The sequence below is a fragment of the Drosophila busckii genome, unplaced genomic scaffold, assembly GCF_011750605.1.
Source record: "Drosophila busckii strain San Diego stock center, stock number 13000-0081.31 unplaced genomic scaffold, ASM1175060v1 chrUn_07, whole genome shotgun sequence".
Taxonomy (NCBI): domain Eukaryota; kingdom Metazoa; phylum Arthropoda; class Insecta; order Diptera; family Drosophilidae; genus Drosophila; species Drosophila busckii.
In genome coordinates, this window is record NW_022872723.1 from 301,333 (window position 1) to 317,106 (window position 15,774).

At 36.3% G+C, this 15,774-nt stretch overlaps 2 protein-coding genes across 2 annotated transcripts; one reads left to right on the forward strand and one right to left on the reverse strand.

Annotated features, from left to right (window-relative positions):
• Positions 1-776: 776 nt before the first annotated feature.
• On the reverse strand, positions 777-2,811 carry LOC108595237 (CG18088). The gene is made up of 3 exons (XM_017980439.2): positions 2,450-2,811; positions 2,096-2,390; positions 777-2,030 (listed from the first exon to the last, which is right to left on the reverse strand). The coding sequence occupies exons 1-3, from the start codon at positions 2,758-2,760 to the stop codon at positions 777-779; spliced, it is 1,860 nt and encodes a 619-aa protein (XP_017835928.2). The 5' UTR covers positions 2,761-2,811.
• A 9,585-nt stretch (positions 2,812-12,396) lies between these two features.
• LOC108598571 lies at positions 12,397-14,175 on the forward strand. The gene is given in 3 exon segments (XM_017985268.2): positions 12,397-12,493; positions 12,682-12,952; positions 12,954-14,175. Coding segments are annotated over 3 exon segments (1,374 nt in total). The 5' UTR covers positions 12,397-12,459; the 3' UTR covers positions 14,023-14,175.
• The last annotated feature ends 1,599 nt before the right edge of the window (positions 14,176-15,774 follow it).

The following is a 15,774-nucleotide window of genomic DNA, read 5'->3' on the forward strand; positions in this document are numbered from 1 at the left end:
TGGCACCTATTTTCGCTTTCCCACTTCCCTGATCAGCATAAATCGACAAGATTCACCGTTATATTTGTTTCTTGTATTCTGTATGAATGTGAGAGTTTTATATGTATTGGAAAGAGTCGGACAAGCGTCCACAGTCACAATTGAACAATCTCGCCCTCTAGCAATAAATACGTACCAGTAAGTATCCTCCATTATTTGTTGTCGTAACCTTAATATACCATGGCCGACAAAAGACTCCCACTTAGTAAACATAACATACACTTTGGCATTGAAGTTGGGCTCACAAAGTTGTTTCGTTGAGTCGGGCTATTTTTGCGACATCTGCAAGTAGATTTTTATGATAAGTTCTTTCGAACGTACCAAACAACGAAAGCGCTCCGGAAATGTACATTTCCTGTGAAAGATAAACTCTTTATGAGAACCAAAAATATATGTTGTTTGGCAGCCTAGCGACTATTAAATCATTTTCGAGTGTCGACTAATGTTTGAAATTAGAATTCGGAATTTTAAGCTTGTTATCGAGGTGAAAAAGTCCGTGCCATAGATAAAAAATAATGGTGCCGTATTTATTGCATACTACATGCATTTGTCAAATTAGTTTTCGTTTGAAATTAACAACGATGACAAAATATAATTAAAATTGCATATGGGTTGAACGAAAGAAATTTCTATTTAATAATGGTAGTTATCTATGCAGCGAGTTTTGTAATATTTTCTTAATTTAAGAGGCGAATACAATTAAAATTAAGTTAACAAACATCTAAACAAAATAAAGACTATGGCTTTAGATCACTGAAGCAAATACAATATAATTTGGCAATCTTATCGTTAATACAAGTAGAATCTTCCTTATAAGAATTGGTGCGACTAATGCCCTCCACATTCACCTGAATTTCTTCGGTAGCGTTATTAAAATCTACAGTGGCTTGAAAGTCAGCGCTGTTCTGTTTCACCTTGAATTTGGTGCGATATACAGCAGTCTCTATTGTAGGCAAAGTGGCGGCCCCGTCATCATCCGATCTTGTTTTGATTTCCGTTGAGTGTATATAGCTAAGGCTTAAATTGGAGCACAAGTGGGATATATTCTTGACAACAAAATAGTCATTCATGCGTTCTATAATGCGTAAAGCAATGCGATCACTCCAATGAGAATTTGTTAACTTGCGAAAGGGTTCGCAGGTGCACCAATGCTCGGCAATGCCAGCCTGGGCACAAGTGCGATTCTCAGCTATGGGATAGAATAGAGATTGACAAGTGGGGCAAGCATAAGACCTGGGTAATGCGGGGCCATCTGGTGTGCCGCCCAGCTCGATAATATGCTTGAGCGTGTTGTGCAAATCAAAGTTGGAGCTCAGGCGTTGCTGGTTCGCAGCTAATGCTTCAGCAAACTGTGGATACTTTTCCCTAAACCAAGGCGGCAAGTAAATAAACATCATAGGTAACCTTTCCTCCAGAAAGCCTTCACTCAAGCTTAAGATATCGCCAAAACGAACGCCGTGGTCGGCAAAGAATATCATTATTGCGTGCTTGAAAGCTCCATCGTGTTCATAGCTCAATAGATCGTTCAGAACCTTATGCTGCATGGCTGAGGGCATAAATGGATCGTCGTGACTAAAGTGATTTGACCAAAACATGCCCCAAATGGGTCGCTCCTCCACATAGCGCTGTATGAACTGCTTACAATAATCGTACACATAACTATTTGCCAAGCGTCGTCCCAGACAATAGACCATGCGACAACCTGGACAGTGATAATTTTCCGTCTCTGTTTCGAGTGCGCGTAGAAAAGGACGAAAGTAATAATCGGTTGGCGTTTTGGTAAAACCAGGTTTTAGATAGCTAAACGTATTGGAAGAACTCTCATCCTCAGCATAGGCAGTCAGATAGCTGGCATTCTTAAAATAATGCCATAGCATGGGAATTTCATCCAAGCAACCCTTATCGTCCGTATTGCATACGTGTTCCTTGGCGGACTCCGGCGTATGTCCGCTCAGTATAGCAAATATGTTGGGAAATGAATTATCGCCCACCTGAAAAAGCAAATATATATATAAAAATATTCGAAGTGCCAATTTCCTGATCGTATTAATATGACCTTATTATAACCCTGCATTTCGTACCAGCCAGGACCCGTGAGATACTCAAATACTAAAGGCATAGTGCGGCGCAAATTTATTCTAGACAACGTATCAATGCCGTACATAATAACACTGGGCTTGCGTATGGTTTGCTTTGACTTGGTAACATTGGATTCCCGATATTGTATGAACATAAAGGCGTCCTTTTGTAGCGTCACCGGATTCTCCCCCGTCGTTTGGCACTCCAATAATAGGCCATCCACCTGTTGAGGCACCACATAGTTTTGTGAGAAGTATATATTCGGCTTGATTCTAGTTGAACATGAGTTTACTCATTTGTATATCTCAGAGAAAATTGATCCACAACTTACTTGTCGTAGCTTTCAGTTTCGAGGCCATGCACGATTTCACGATAAAAACAATTAAACTCTGGTTTAATGGTACTCAGAAGCTCTTGAGCCACATTCTCATTGATGTGTAGCACATAGCGCTTACGACTCTCGTCGTAGAAGGGCGACACTAATTCACTTTCATTTGAACAGGGTATAAACTCGCGTGGGGAATAAATTTTCATTACTTCTTCGTTGTACGGCTCAATATATGGAATTACACACTTTGATGTTTTCATGAAATATTTTTGTCGTACCGTTGCGTTCCCCGAAAATTTCTTATTCATTAGCATACGCACACTAGGATTCACATCAATGTGGTGGCTCGGCCATAAGTAAATAAGGTACAGCACCAGAATCAGACAAAAAATTATAAATTTAAAGAACACACGACTGTTGGCACTGGCACTCAGATTATTCATTTTGCAAAAAAGTAAAGGAAAGCACCAAACCGTAACCGTAACCGATCACAAGCTCGACCAGAACTCAACTAACTTACTAAAACCGTGGAGCATGCGACATCTTACATTTAACATTATCAACCGTGAACGATGCGTCACATTGAATGCATTGAGCACATAACGTACTCCCAAGCGGATGTCTTGAGTTAGAGCCTAACATTATTTTGGTGCATCAGATTTTCTTACGTTAACTTACAATCGACAGACTTTTGTTATGCTAAGTTTCATTAGCATGACGAAGTTATATTTGTAACTTTTAAAATGCGAGCTTGAAACACTTAGCTCTCATTGAATTTAATTTGCTTAATTGTTTCGATAACTTTTGATGGTGTACATGAATTCTTTGACGACTTTGTTCAATTAACAATATTTTTTCCATAATTTTAATCAATTTGAACAATAAGATAATAGGCATTAGACTAGTAGATAATAGACTAAGAAACTAAAAATTTTTTTTTTAAATGTTTGATAATAAAAATTCGGTAAGCAACAGTCGGGTGTAGCCGACATTACCTTGGCGCTACAGCTGGAAACAACCGGCTTAGACGGCAAAAAGGTTTGTAATAAGATTTTTCACGAAACTTATAAAATATATTCTAAATGTCTTAAAAGAAAGTGTTTAGTGAGATAAATAAAATAGTAACTAATATATAAATAAGAAAGGTTTTTCTTATGTCCCTTTAATTAAATAATGAATCCTTATCCCTTCTGCCTGTTAGGCACACTTCTGATTTGACTAACTTATAATATGTAAGAATAGAAGACTAATTATAACACCCAGATGGAGTCCCAGCTTGCGTACTCAGTTATTCTGCTGGATCCATGAATTTACTTTTACATTTATTAATGTAATGTAATTATATATACATTAGAAAGTACTCATTTATTATTCCATTACTTAAGACTGGCCCTACAAGTTACATTACTACTAATTTTTTAATAGTTTGCTAAATCTAAATTCTTTGAAAAAGTTACTATCTTTCATCATTTCAATAGCTCAATTGCTTCGCCTTACCAAAATAGCTTTGTGAATCACAAGTCTACTGCCACTAATCTACTTGAGTTTTCTTCAAATGCAAATCCAAGGTTTTCAAAATAAAATCAGAATGAGTTATTTAGAAACATAGCATAACGCAACACTTTGAGGACCCCGACGTGATTGTACTTAAAATTGATTGATGTCAACGGACAATCTCTAGGCTGGGGAGCATTTAAAATTAGTTGAGAACACTAAACAGACATTTAAGGCTATACAAGATAGCTTAGAAGAGATTGATTATAATGAAATCGGTAGTGAATAGAGATACGAATTTGATTAAGCATACTAAACGAAATTATACGACGTTAATCATGTATGCCAGCTAATTTTACTCCTTGTGCTTATGCAGATGCACCGAGCTTCGAAGCTCAAGCTGCCGACCTTTGCAGGAGGTTACACCGAGTATGCGAGTTTGCTCGGCATTAGACCCCATCCAAGCATTGCAAATTCTTACATCATCATTACGTTTTGAGGGAAGATAGCTCAAGCACTATATTTTGTTGCTTTTTGTGGAGAGACAGCCATCTGCAGAATATTAAAGTCTACAATGATATTGAAAGACGTGCCTTCCAAAGGGGGGAGAACGTTTGGTCATGCAAGGCCAATAAATCTAGAGTCTCAGCTACGAACAGCTGAATTAGAAGAAGCTTTTGCGCTCTCTTCTTTACGCTTGCATACTGCACTGCGCTATATATATGTACATGTAATAATACAATTTTGTTCTTAATATATTCGGGCAATAACATAAATCGCGTTCGCGTTAGCGACAATTCGTTAACCCAACATAGTTAATAAATTAAAAGGCAATTCAAGTTCTCGTATGAGTCAAAATGATTTGATGACCCTTTATGCCCCGATGCTCGTCCGGTATAATATGGCTCGTGTGTTTGGTCTTCACAATACTCAAGCTACCAAATTAACATTGAATCTGTAAAAAAAAAATTTTATTTTTCTTTGCGAGGCTTTAACTGGATTTTAGGTGTTGATCTATTACCTTACACTAATGGACTGCTTTTAATTAATCTCCCCTCTCCTATATATGATTAAATTAGTGAAGGCTCGTTATATTTATTGCGTCAACTTAGGTATACTCGCAACAAACTTTATTCTGTCTTCAACACAAAGGCCTCAAATATTATTATTAAGCGATGTATTCTAAATTATTTAACTATTAAGAACTCACAATAACCCAGACCTGATTGGGCTTTACGCAAATGCAAATTAGTGTTGTCAGATATTTAAAAAAATATCGTATCGATGATATTTTTTTTATCATAAAAGATGATATTATATTTAATATATCACTAAAAAATATTGATATATTTGATATTTTTTTAGCTAATTTTTTTCCAATTTTAATTTTTTTTTTTTTTCAAATTAAAAAAGCTTTAAGTTTTTATAACAAATAATACTTTATATATATTCCCAATGTAATAATACATCATTAAATTCTCAATTAGCAGTTCATAGTTATTCTCAAATAATACTTCATTAAGTTCTTAATATAATAATATTACAGATAATTGTTCATTGTTCATACATATTCTCAACTTAATAATACTATTATCTGTGTATATATATTCCAGATATAATAGAAATTATAATAATACTTATATAAAGATACTGATATATGTTGGAATTTTATTTCCAATGTGACGACTTCAACGATTTCAGGAAAACTCTTTGTGTGATGTGGGCATCCGCCATACGACTCCTGGAGTCGCACGACACGCATTTTATAGCGAACGCCAACCGCTCGGACGGTAGCGAGCTACCCGCGGTAACAATATACCTCATAGCGAGTTTATAAAGGCTTGGCATGGTCTCTTGAAAGATTTCCTTATTGTTAGAACTTTTTTTATGGTATATCTAGCCAAAAAAATTTGAATACGAATTAATGTATGTTAAGAACCACATGCATTTACGCGTTTGCCGTCGAATTTCAGTAGTATATGTGCAAGTTTCAAATGACCAAAAGCTCAAAAACATATGACATACATACCTTCTTTTGGGCACATTTTGCGAAAAAATCGGAATGTTTGTTTTTGAGGTGCGAAGTCAAGTTGGTAGAGTTTCCACTTGCTTTAATAACTCTGTCGCAGAGTTTGCACTTTGCGGTACCGATTTTTATATCACTATAAAAATATTAAAAAATATCCAAAAATATCGATATTGCGATATTTGGGCAAGCTCAATATCACGATATAAATATATCATTTTAAGAAAACAAATATCTATATATAGATATTTTGATATATTATCAACAACCCTACTGTAGTGTCACCAGGGACGCCGACGCCTGCTTCGGCAGCGACGATTTTATGGCGCGCCAGCAAAATCGCATCCCGCTCTCTATATTGAAAATTAGAATGTGAATAACTCCTAAGTTATTTACCCCAACTAAAGTTTTTGGCATCGGTCAATACCGTAACCAAGCGTTTTTGTGATTTATTTCAGATTTTAAAATATTTTTTTTATTGCTTAATATCGATTTGCGGGGGAGGGGAGAGGAAATAAAAAAAAATTAAATAAACGCGTTCGTGTTTGGATATAGGATACCAAATTTGGCTCTTATAGTTACTGAGAAACAGTTGCTCAAACATTCAGACGGACGGACGAACAGACGGGCATGGCTATATCGACTCAGCTTGTCTTTCTGATCAAGAATATATATACTTTGTTGGATCTGCCACGCCTCCTTCTCCCTGTTATATACATTTGCACAACTTTATAATACCCTTTTACATTTTTTACAAAAATGTCAAAGTGTATAAAAGTTCACAATGTCACACTACATCTCTCCAAGCGACTTAGCATAATCAAACGAATTTAAAGATTACATAAAATGGATCGTTATTGAATATGTATCTTTGTAGTCAAAATTAACAGCCAACATTTTAGTCAAGGCACGAACCAGTGGACAGCCAACATTTTAGTCAAGGCACGAACCAGTGGACAGCCAACATTTTAGTCAAGGCACGAACCAGTGTTATTCAATTATCTAAACAGAAGAAGATAGTTATCTCTATTAAGGTTTAGTGGACAGATGAAGCTTTTTAGCTTCGTTCACTTGTGTTCCTATTTTTAAAAGTAAATATACTTAGTAAATTGCAATATTTGTCCTTAAAGCATAGCATAAGACAATAACAATGCAAGAAGATAAGACCAATAAAAATCGCAGGTAAAGATAGTGCCAATATGAGCAAGATACATCTGAGTTGTATATCCAACACTGCTACTAAAGTATATGACCCGTAGTATATCGCTGACCCTCTTTTATCCAATATGATTATATTTTTGATAAAGAACATATAATCAACAAACATACTAAGACTAAACTAAACGAATTGAAATAGTTTAGTATAAACGTGTACTCTTCGGCGATGCACGCTTTACTCACGTGGGCGGAGTCGAATTTTGAGTCTACACGTGTTACCAGTCATGGGCGATTTAATCAGGTACTAAATACTTATCAGTACATTTGTGTGCTTCTCTTCTACTGGATGTAGATTTGTATTTTATGCGATTGTTTGCTAATTTATATTAACAATAACATGAGCAAGAGTGATTATCATATTTGTAAATCAGCAAACACATTCAGTCTTTACACTCGGATAAAGCGACGTGCGTCTGTGGTCCTGAATTCCCCCATCCAACTTAGTGTTAGCTTATTATCTGATTAAAAACGTCAACGACACTGTAAACAGTCAGCAGTTGGACTATTAGTCTTAGAAGTCAACTTTAGTTGGCTGCGATAATTCGCTAGCTTCGGTCGTTTTTGCTTATCCCTCTGCGTTCAAAAAGACATAATTAATATGACTGACTTCAAGAAAGCGTTTATAAAACGCAACACGCCCATAAGTGCGGGCCAACTTCATTATTATCATACGGAATTCTATTATTCAATGCCGGATTTGCATAGTAAGTGAAAGGATGGTGTTTAGTAACACTTTCAAAAAGATAAAATGTATTTGTATAAAATATATTTTAACACTTATTAAATTGTAATTTTAGAAAATTGGGAGAATATTTAGCCATGTCACAATCCCGATTGCAAGCAAATTCAAGCAAACCAATTCATGAACCCATGAATCGAATCGCAGCCAACTTCACATCAAAACAACCAGCATATTGTTTTGATTTTTCCGAGCGTCAAGCGTGCGAAAGAGCACTGCTTAGAGAGCGCTGCTAAGAGAGCCCGACGTCGCTTGTTTACCCAGCGACGCAAATGTGCATTACTTATAAATCACTTCAAAATATGTAGCCGGAAGTAATTAGATACAACTTGACTTCTTTTTTTAAATCTTTCACTTTGTACGCATAAGTCAGCTTTAGTTCGATTACTAACCCTTCCACAAAATCATGCATGTCCGCAAAAGTAATGCATTGTATCGTCGGCTGTATCCGACTGGGATGTTATGCTCACTGCTCACTGTTTTCATTTTGGTGCAACGAAAATTTCCATTGTTTCTGAGGCAAACCGAAGCAAAGAATCAGTTGTCGTAAGCACTGCAAATGCAAACGGTTGATTCAACGGTTTTCAATTAGTATTTCGTGATTATTTTTATTAAAGTTTTTGTAATTGAATTTGCTGCAGCTCTTGAAGTTTAAGTGCCTCGGCTTTCAGTTCTGAGTAAAATGTTTGCATATTTTCATTGTAACGTTTTCATACAAAACATAAATAAATAAAAACAAGACTACACACAGAAATTATTAACAACAACAACAACGCTCTCCGATAAGGCACCAATGAGAGCGAGCGAAAGAGAGAGTGCATGCAGTGAAGAGAGTGATAGAGTTAAAGAGTCTGTGAATCAAAACGTGAATATTAACGAAATGTGTGTCAAGAAGCAAGAAGAGACAGACCCATAACAAACCCAACCAACCATAATGATAATGTCAAAAACAGCTGCACGTGCAGATAACGTACAAAAATTTTGATATAATGTAGTAGAATCGTTTACGGCATTCGTTGCCAACTGACAGAGAAAATATATACGGAAAATAAAACACAACAAACAATTTGCATACTACAAACAAATTTTACAATAACAAAGTTGCACTTGACACTGTCCGTAACAAATCCGACACACAAATAGAGCCGCAAATCTACAAACTATCAATACTACAATATCACATATAAAAACATGTAAGTTTACACAGCAAAAAGCAAGAAGCACAGCTGTAAGCAGAAAACTGCTTACATATGTATATGCATACTAAGTACTATGTAATGCCCTAGGAGGGCTTATGGAAATTTTATTACAGCCACACGCAGTCTATGAAAACGCGCTCTATAAACGCGAAAGTAAAATAGAATTTTTGATGGCACACTTATTACACATACCTTACCCACAAATGTGCGTAACTCAGAGGGTATTACCAAAGGTCATGACCCATGCGTTTTTTTTTATTATTAGCAAGGGAGAACCATAGTATTAACTACTTTTGGATGCAGTATGTTGTTTCTTATTACTTGCGCTAAAATAATTTCAAATTTACACTCTTCGCTTAAGCGTATATATGCATGTATGTTAAGAAACCAGCTACGGGTCTAATGTAATATTTTGTAATCCATTGACATTGCTCAAAACCAGTTTTAATTTACGCTTTGCATACTATGCCAAGCCATAAACTATAGAAATGTTTTTAAAGCAAAATATTTACTGCTGCACTAATGGCGAGTCTAGCACACGTAATGGAAAACGCCCATGGAAAACCTATCGTCTGGCCTATGGCTATGAGGAAATAAGGCAATGCGGAAAATTGACATTTGACTGTATTACGTGGGGCGGAAAGCGCAAACGAAAACAGGCCACAGTACACATTGCTTAAGAGTTTGCGCCTCTTGATTAATATCATTATCAAAGTGTTATCTATCACGCTATCGTTTGCTATTTATCACTAAGCTACAAATTTCTGTAGCCCGACCATAACTTAAGATTACATGGCAGATAATGTCTACTATGAGTCTGCATGAAATTCTTATCACTCCAATAACAAATTGTTTCCAATTTAAAAACAATTAAATATGGCTATTTTAAGCGAATCTAAAATTAATATTGAAGGCCTTATTTATAAAAGTGAGTGAGTGATCAATTTTAAAATGACAAATTGGCAAATTTTAGTGATTTATTTAGAAAAACGTTGTGTTTTCATATTCAAACAAGTGGACAAATTAAATTTGGGCGCAACCAACTTTTATATACACTTTGACTAGAGTATCGCAGCAAACACACGTATGCACTCACAAACACATACACACAAAACAGCTAACGCCTCACAGCTCGTTTTTAACTATTTTTTAATTGCTTAAAATCGTTTTTTTTTTATTTGCTTTGTGGGGCGGAGGAAATAAAAAAACAAAAAAAAAACGATATATTCGGGGTATAGGAGCTCCTACATTGCAAGTTTGGTTACCCTAGCTTTTATAGTTGCTGAGAAACGCGGACCCATACAGACGGACATGGCTATATCAAGAATATGTATACTAAGTGGGGTCTGGCACGCTTTCTTCTCCCTGTTACATACATTTGCACAACCTCATAATACCATTTTTCATTTATTACAAAAATGTCAAAGAGTATAAAAATTTGCTTGCACTCATTTAAGCATTTGCTGTACTCACAGCCTTAATTCCATTATATGTGCACTAACAATTGCTCACTAAATTTACTACTTAATTTTACTATATATACAAATGTTGCATATATGAATTAATTAGAAATCATATTGATAAGGCGCGCTGATAGTTTAAATGCAAAAACAACAAGAATTATAAGCCAAGCAGTAAGGTAGGTCAAGCGAAAGCGTTGAATACCCATTGTCAAGAGTTAAAAAACAGAAATAAAACAAGTGGACAAATTAAAGTTGGGCGCCACGAACTTTTAGATGCACTCATAAACACAATACACACATAAACTGCGGGACGCTTCACAACAGTTTCGCTATAAGAGCACAGTGGTTTAAACACACGTTGCGACGGCTTTAACTAGGGAGTGTTTATATTTAAACTTGAATTTGTTCCACGGTGCTTGCTCTTGCAGGCGTTTAAGTGGTAGGTTGTTCATTGTGTGGTTTTCAATTGCTTAATATCACGTGTTTTTTTATCGATTTGGCGGGGGGAGAGATAAAAAAAATAAAATAAAAGCGTCGGGTGGATATAGGAACACCTAGTATATACCTCAAATTGCTTGCTGCCAGCTCTTATAGTTACTGGAACCAGGTGCCAAACATTTCAGACCGGTGACAGACAGACAGACGGACATGGCTATATCGATCTCTTGCCGATCAAGAATATATATACTTGATGTGGGGTCTGCCACGCCCCCTCTCCTGTTACATACATTAGCAACTTCATAATACCCTTTCCATTTTTATCAAAAATGTCAAAGTGTATAAATAGGTTATTGGGCTCTAACCAAGGATAAGCAAGCGACGACTTTTTTGAACCCGAGTCGTTTTCAAATGACTTCTCGCTCCGTATTCGGAATTCATTCAATCCGACGGCATTATTATTTTGTCGCCATCTATAGTATAAATAACAATAAACTTGAAAAACCTGCGATGCCCCAGTCAAAATGTATCAATAGTGGCTTGTTTCATATATAATATAAATAATAATAATATAAAAATAAGCCAAATAAATAAAACTAAGTATAAGTCATAAAAAACAAAATGTTTGTCATCGATTTTTGTCTATTTCTGTTATAATTTCAAGCAACTGACATATATTTTGTCAAATTTTGAAAATTTAGTTAGTGACTGAAAATTGCATAAAAATTAATTAATGGAAAACAGAAATCAAATAAAATATTTATGGGTGGTTAGAATTTTGTATGTGCCCATTACTTATCAGCCAACCCTCGTATATTATCCAACATATATTAAATTATTTACATTATGAGATAAATAACAAGAGTATTTTTATTTCTATTTCTTCTTTTTAAGGCTTAGTTTAAAGGCTAATAAAAAATTTATAATTACAATATCCTACCTACAAACGCTGTAGTGCAATTGACAAGAGCGAAAATTCATTCATGTGTAGCGTTCCATAATAGATAACATAAGTATCAAAAAAGTAATTCAATCAGATTCTATTAATTTCAAAGACAGCCACAATAAGTTGCCAGGCCAATGCACTAAACGTTAATTCAAATAGCATCCGTCACTTAGCACTCACATTGAATTAAAAACAAATTATTCTTGTAAATAGAGCTTGAGTATATATTTGAACAGACTTTGTTGTTGCTACAACAGACAGTGGCTCGGCTCTCTGCTGATTACACTGTCTGAAGTCGAGGCGATAATAATAATAATGGAAAAACTAGCAGCAGCAGAAGTCAAATTGATAATCGCACAATCCAGACGACAGTCTACTATAAACTTGGCTAGCAGCCGCACGGGATGTGCAGCGAATAGAATAAAAACATTTATAAATTTAATTAATTTTGCGTGTAGAGTGTAAAGTGGAAAGCAATAACAGCAGCAAAATGCATCAACAAATAACAGAATATCATTTTGAAGGTGGGTGACTAAAAAATCAAAATAAACAAATTGAAATAATGTTCTTTCAAAGCTTGAGTATAAACTAAAACTTTTCACATGAGAAGAACTACAGAAACTTGAGTAAATCTTAAATATAGTACAATGAAAAGTTTACGAACTGTCTTGCTTATCAGTTACTTATCTTCTATATCTCCGGTTCATTGCAGAGAATCGCAAAATGCACGGCGTGAAGCGTGTTATAGCATTTTGCATTATGATTGTGCTACTGCCAGCCACATTAATTATAATGCCGCTCCACCTGCGCAAGACTGTATTTGCCGATGTTATTTACCAAGTCGCCGAATCGGACATCATCGAAATACGCGACGGCATTTCTTCAATCTTCTGTTCGAGGCACACGCTGCGCATGAGCAGCAGCTTCAACGCCTTTCAGCTGCGCAACAAGCCCGAAATTTCCAAAAGTCGCAAACATATACGTCGAAAAGTCTATGACACTGCCTATAGCATACCCGAGCATGTGTTTCTTTCTGCTGAAGGGAGCGACGATTTCGGTGAGGTTCTGCTCACGCTACGAAGGCTCGCGCATACTCTTGGTGCAGGGCACGCGTGAGTTACGACTCTGCGGGTTGACGGATCACAACAAAAACAAGATGGGCGCCAATTATGCGCATGGACATGAGCAGGTGAAAGTGTTCTATGAGGATGTGGCGGAGATCACAGAAGAGAAAACACCCAGCGATGGCTTGCTGGAGCATGAAAATCATGGCGGCGAAGATCTCAGCGAGGATCAGACAACCGTTAGTGCCAACTTAACCTCAAGCACAACAGCCGCTCCTCCAAAGCGCTACAGAAAGAAACTGAAGAAGGGCTCGCTCCATCGAAACAAATCTACAGAGCTCCCAAACCAGGATCCAAATGAGCCAAATGCGACAGCGGCGCGACAGAGACGCCATGCGGAGCGCAAACAAAAGATCTTCGAGCAACTTTACAAGCGTGAGAAGCGTGAGAATGTCTATGATCGCAAGTACAGTCATGGCGGAAATGCAATGAATTTCACCGAGACGGATGAGTCAAATTCTATATCCAGCTTTGAGACGGGACTCTTTAGCTGCTTCAACGGCGCCATTCTATTGGCCGAGGGCTTTCCGCCAAGGGACGCCTGCAATCATACGCAATTCCTCGAAACGGGCAAGCATAGGGTGGCCCAGTATGAGGTTGTTGACGATGGTTACTACTACTATATATTCTACAGTGACAATGATTTAGTGCGTAACGATATACATGCTTTGTTCGATATCTATAAGCCCACATTTCAATATTCAAACCTGAGCGAGTCGTCAGGCTGTCTCAATAGTACATATTGCAGTTTTAACATTAGTTTCCTATCCGATGAGATTGTTGTCGTGGAGGTGCCCACACGTGATGGCATCGAACATGAAGAGGATGATATCACGAATCTTATCTCCACCTGCCATCCACGCAGCGAAATTTATGCCCTATTCCCCTTAGCAGTACTCGTGCTCATACTATGCTGTGCATTTCTTTAAAGCAGAGGGTAAACAGTGATATTAGAAGATGGAGATGGAGCTCAAGCACAACAAATATCATAAGCTGCACCCCCTCCCAAAGGCCTCTTGGGCCGAATGTACCACAGTCTGAATTAAAGAACTAACTGAATAATTGTTATTTGCTGAAATTTATAAGCATTTAGTTTTAAACATATAGATTTAATGAATATATATTGGTTTTTAAAATGTACTTATGTCTCTAAAATACAAATACTTTTTGTATCTATGTACATATCACACAAAGTAAAAAAAATCTGAATGAATTCAATCATTCGAATGCAAATTAAATGTCATGCATCGTGACTTATGTATAGTATGTCTATTTATTAGTTGCCAAATTATTTATCGAGCGCAATGTAAATATGTGTTTAGCGACAGCTAATCGTGTAATAAGAAATGCAAAGAAAAAACAATGTCATCAAAATTAAATCATCTTCTTGTACAGTAACAACTACTACGTAATTTTTGTCGGTTTAGGCAGTATATTTAAGCGAAAATCTAAATATATAAGCAAACAAATTTATTTTTATTTTAATATGTACTTTTATATACATGCGTATGTACTTATAATTAACGACAATGTATACAAGTGCCTTTTATTTGTTTAATGAACTCAATAAAATGATTTAAAAAAGCTAGTTGCATCATTTAAATTTACTCACATTGATCATATGTTGCATGCAGCCAAAAGCTGTGTGCTCTGATGTACAGTCAGGTTGCTGTCTAGAGTTTGAAAATAAGTGGTTGCAAACTTGACTATTAAATTGTTACAAGTATCCTAACTATAGTGATATTTCTTGTAGATAAAACAAATTTATAGGCATATATTCATAGAGAATCAGCATTACAATTGCCAAAGAGACAAACTGAACTGTGACTTACGGCTTGGATGTGGTAGTTAATAGTTTAAATAAATTCGTTAGAGCACACAGCAATTTAAATCAGCTGTTCCCTCTCTATTCTCCTTCACCTATTTATCTAGGGCTCTCTGAAGTCTCTCTTCTGTCAGCTGCCATAGCAGGGGTGGCAAACTGCAAGCGCTAGATAACCACATGCTTCAATCCGCTCTTTGCGTGAGCTGTGAGGCACAAACAATTTCTTATCTTAATCGTTGTTGCAATTATTCCCCAAATATGTGCATATATGTATGTGCACGTGAGAGAGAGAGGGAGAGAGTCATTATCAACCCAGGCATATGTACATTTGTATTTTGTACGTATGTATATATGTTGAATGAATATATGTACATACGTTTCTCTCTTCAAGGCAGAGAGAAGCCGGCTCGCTCGCCGGTGGGTATAAGTGTGAGTAAGATAGCGCATGCGTTGTTTTCATTACCCTGTAATATTTCATTAAATGGTCATATACTGTCACAATAATATAAAGAATAAGTTTATATATTTAAAGTTTAAAAGATAAGAGATGTCAGGAAATAATTTCCTTTTACTTGCTTACCATACTTACCATCCTACAGGATATCTCAAAGTTGACCATGCATAACCACAGTTGACCTATGTGTGCTGATCTCTCTCTCTCTCTTTGTATCTCTTAGGTTGAATTTTTTGTTAGTCTCGCATTGCAAAGTATACGGGGCGGACGCGCCGTTTTGTTGTCGATTCGTTAGCTCGCTCTTTGCATCGCGTTGCGTTGAGTGTTTGTTGTGCGTTTTGTTGCTCAGAATTTTAATTAAACGTTATTATTAGTTTGAAAATCGTTGTGTGTTTTGCACAT